Source organism: Panthera uncia, unplaced genomic scaffold, assembly GCF_023721935.1.
Source record: "Panthera uncia isolate 11264 unplaced genomic scaffold, Puncia_PCG_1.0 HiC_scaffold_2493, whole genome shotgun sequence".
In the NCBI taxonomy this organism is placed as follows: domain Eukaryota; kingdom Metazoa; phylum Chordata; class Mammalia; order Carnivora; family Felidae; genus Panthera; species Panthera uncia.
The window spans coordinates 1-4575 of record NW_026059230.1 but is presented as its reverse complement, the minus strand read 5'-3'; the positions used below and the strand labels follow the sequence as shown (position 1 = coordinate 4575).

The following is a 4575-nucleotide window of genomic DNA, read 5'->3' as shown; positions in this document are numbered from 1 at the left end:
ATGATCTGAAATAGGAACTTAAAAAATAAAAAAAAACAAGTTAAAAATAAAACCATTTTTTTCTGTATCCAAGAAAATAAAGAAAATTAAGGGGGGGAATAATTTAAGGTATAACAAAAGCAACGTAAATGAGCAAATAAGTGAACCAGCAAACAGAATGAAACCCGAATGAAGTGACATCGATGAAATGATGAAGCCTCCTCTATTTCATGCACTAAGCAGGTGGAGTGACTTGTGCTGCTCTTCTGGGGGGTGTGCTTGGAGGGCACAGTTGGGCAGGGCTTGGTGTAATGGCTCCATTCCTCACTAGGTGGCCGTGCTTAGGTTACGGTGATGGATCAGTGTGGCACCCATGTGCTTGCGTGGGAGAGGTGGAAATGGGTTCACCCAGTGTCCTAGTCTTTGGCACAGGGACTTGCGCTCTCACTGCCCCACCAGCAAGCACCCATCCTTGGCTGCAGTCCTCTGCCCACTCTACACCTCTACCCTGTCCATGTCTAAGCTGTCCACCTGCCAGGTGAAACCTCTCTCCAGAGTTTTATCTCAGACAGTGTTGTGTTTCAGAACCCCACATTTCAGAGACTGCTTGCTTCGATATGCACTGACTCTCTGGGGAGGGTATTGCTGAGCAGTGGCCAGGTGCAGTCTTGCCTCAGAAAATGTTCATGTGATTGCACAGTGGCAGAGGTTCAGAGATTATAGGAAATCACAACACACAGCTAGATCCAGTTTTGTTGCACTCTGGCATCTTTGTCCCATTACTAACAAATGTAGCTGCTCTCTGGGGTCTGCTCGGACCTTTGCCCACTGTGAAGCTATATGGCCACTACCAACTGCACTCCAAGCAGGGAACAGCTTCTCTCTCTACAGCACATAGACGGTTCAGACAGCACTGCCTGCTCCTGGGGATTCGCCCCACTTCCTCACCAGAGCACCACCAACCTCTGTGCTCTGAATCAACAGACTCCGCTCTACTGTTTATAGAAACCTGGCAGTACTGACTACCTCTCCTTTCCCCCTGTCAGTGGTTTTGGGGGACAGATTTCTTCTTCAGTCCCCTACGAGTATTTTCACTCTTTCTGTCTCTTTCTTCCAGCTGCTTTCAGGAAGGAGTGCTTTTCTTGCAGGATCCCAATGCACCACATTCTCCCCCTTTCTTTCTCTCTGTCTTCTCTGCATGAAAATGGCTCCCTACTCTCTTCATCTTTTCTCCCCTCAGTTCAAGTCTCGCCCTGCATAACCGCCGACTTCTATGCCTCAGGTTTTGCAGGTTGTTGCTACACTCCTCAGATCAATTTCCTAGGTGTTCCAAATGGTCTGGTGCTTCTCTAGCTGCCTTACAGGGAGGAGACAAAATTAGCGTCTCCATGCCATTCCAACACCTTAACTCCTCCCACCCATGAAGTAACTTTTAGAAGGTGATGCTTGTAAGTTTGAGAGACAGGAGTAATTACAGAGTTCATGGACTGCAGACCTCATTGACTGAAGTATGAAATTTCATTTATGTGATTTGGTACCATTCCTCTAGAACTAAAGCTACTCTCACTGCCTTTGAAATCATAGATCTTTCCAGAAATTTGCACCAAGTGTGTTCTTCCATAAATGATTTACACTTTTATTTATCATTCTATACTTTCATATTTTTGCCATGAAATCAATTGCCATTTTCAGATGTTAAATAAGTGTTTTTTAAAAATATGGGTTTTGTTGTTGTTGTTTGTTTGTTTTCACCATTGTTCATGCTTTGGATAAGTTTAGTGTGTCACATAATGTTTTGCAACATATAAAATAGTCCTTTTAAAATCAACAAAACTCAGAATTCCACAGGTTTCAGCCTAAAATATCACTTGATAGCATTGTATTACCTTTTAGTAAAGAAATCTAAATCCCCAAAGAAAAGTCACTTATTATAGGAAATTCCTATATATGCTAAAACTAGTATTCCCTAGTCTCACAGTACTTTATTTTTAAGCAATAATGGATTTTCACCATCACAAAAATTGGTGCAACAGGATTTCTCTAATACAGCCTTTAATTTTAATCTGGCTAGTCTAATAGTGTAGAAAGGTGTCCCTGGATCTGACCTTACAGTAATGAGGTCAGTATTATTCTTGAATTATTTTCTTCTTCACTCATGTATTGTTTACACTTTCCCAACCATTACTACAGTGTCAAACATTGTGTCACTGTAAAACCCTGTTATTCTGTCACGAAATACTTATTTAAGCTCTAAGGGAAGTGGAGCTAGATTTTGCATTGTTCCACTTCAAATGAGCAGTATCCCTCACCCTGCACCCCACTCAGTGTCACTGTACTCAATGTTGTCAGCACATGACATACACTCTTGATCAAGACCTTCAGGGCAGTTCCATTCAGCGCTGTGCCTGACACTACTCAGCTGCAGAGACGAATAACCCAAGACTAACTTAGGCAGAACTCAGTCAGGTTAAGGAGTCACAAAGAGGGCGAGTGAAACCTAAGAGCATTAATAGATCCATTTCAGTAACTGAGCAGGAAATGGCCCATGAGGAATTCAATCTTCAAGTTGCTTCTCAGGAGCTTCAAGGGACTGACAAGAACTATCTCTGCAAAGGTAAAATATTTAACAGACATGTATATCTGTTCCAGGATGTGATGTTGGGGTGCAGAGGTGTAGGGAAAGAGTAGGAAATGATCTCACGTAGTTTTCATTTGTGAGGATCAGAACTGGAAGTTGGAATATGGCAGTGTCCTTGAAGTCTGGGGACTCACTTTGTTCCGGTGTTACAATCCGGAGTGTTTACCAACCTGTCATGGAGTAGTATGTTGACTGCCAATGCAATGGTATAATCTAAGAGAAGATTACAATGGTAGATATGGGTTTGGGGTCCAAGGGTTTACATTTGATTCCCTGCAGGTTGTTGCTTCTCTTGTTTGTAAATTTCCTAAATGATCATTTCCGTGCATCTTTTGTCAGTGTTTTCATTTCTCTTGTGTCCAGGGAGGTACATTGCTGAGATTCTGGGAATCATCTGCCTTGTCTTGATGTCCACTGTGGTAAAAATAAACGTTATTCCCTGTAAGTCAGTGTTTGAATGACTAATAGGGAGTTTTTCACTTTAATATCATCAGTTCCTTGAAATATTATATAACATATGGAATTTTATTATCCCATTTTGATGGATGCATGCTCTAAATGTGGAATAGTTATTCTGAATTTATCTAAAGTAGAAATTACACATAATTGTAGGAATTATTAAACATTTTTCAGAATTTTTATAACTCACAGTCAAGTTATATGAGAGACTTTATTGATATATACAAATGAATTCTTGAGATTGGTTAAACCAAATACTGTAAGAGACGGTGAAATTTGGTTCATTAAGCATTTGAATTCTTTTCCCCCTCTCATGTTCATTACTTTATTAAAATTTTACTGGTAAAATCAATTTTATTGCAGTGTTTTCTAATTCTAAATAATATACCAAATTTCAAACTAAGAAATTCAAATTATTGCGATCCACTTAATTTAATGTTATGTTTCTTGAAGATTACTTTAATGTTCAAGCTACTGAAGGACCAGAGCAGGACAAAACGTCCCTGGAAACAAAGATCCAGAAAGGTACAACATCACTTGCAAACATCTGTTATTAGTCTACTGTCTATTTTAGCTCTATCTCCAAGTAGGCAAAGATGATAACAGACTCTTTTGGAAAAAGTGAATTAGAAAATCGCTTAATGAACTTTCAGAAATAATGATTCTAGGAGACTATTACTTCTTAGGCAACAATATGAAGAAATGCTCATTTAAAATCACCGTACCCGTTGTTAACAATTGCCTCACATTTTCTCCTCCTATAACATGATAAAAGATAAATCGTTCCATAAAGATGGTTGTGTTCAGTGATTCTCAGGACATGTAGAGGTGGACATTTCTGTGGTTGCTTTATATGGGCACATAAATTAGGGGATGAAAGTCTGACTCTTCTCTGAGTGTGTGTGTGTGTGTGTGTGTGTGTGTGTGTGTGTGTGTTGCTTTAATTTTACCAGCTTGTGAGGGTATATGAATATGTTATGTACACATATGTGTACACATATACAGTATGTAAAGTTTCATTTTGTAATAGTCAAAGCTTTTTGGATAATACCTCGTAATCTCTTTCCATCATGTCTCTGTTGTCATTGTCTGAAAGAGTGGTTTACGTATTCCAACAATTGCTATTACATTAGCACTGACAGAAAATCGTGGAAGGAGAGTTTGACGTCCTGTGCTTCTAAGAATTCTAACCTGCTCTACTATGATGATGAAGAGGACAAGGTAAGATTTTAGATGTTTCCAGATTCTATTAAAAGCTTGTGAGTGAATATTATGCTTGTAGAGTTCATCCATAGTGACATATGTATTTGCAGTTTATTTATTTTAAAGTCTTTAATACTCCACATGTTGACTGTATGACACATTATTTATATGCTTATACCTTGAATGTACATTTGATAATTTCCAGTTCTTACTTTTCATAGAAACCTGTCTCTCTAGAAATGCTCTTTTTCCTGAAATAAACTTCACATTTAATTTTACAACACATCAAGGAAACT

General features: G+C 39.0%; 1 protein-coding gene across 1 annotated transcript; it reads left to right on the top strand.

Moving 5' to 3' along the window:
• Positions 1-352: 352 nt before the first annotated feature.
• Positions 353-4297, top strand: LOC125917814 (NKG2-F type II integral membrane protein-like; the record flags this gene model as incomplete). The annotated part of the gene is made up of 5 exons (XM_049623915.1): positions 353-517; positions 2431-2593; positions 2981-3058; positions 3548-3601; positions 4146-4297. Coding segments are annotated over exons 1-5 (612 nt in total), but the record flags the coding sequence as incomplete, so codon positions are not given.
• Positions 4298-4575: the final 278 nt, after the last annotated feature.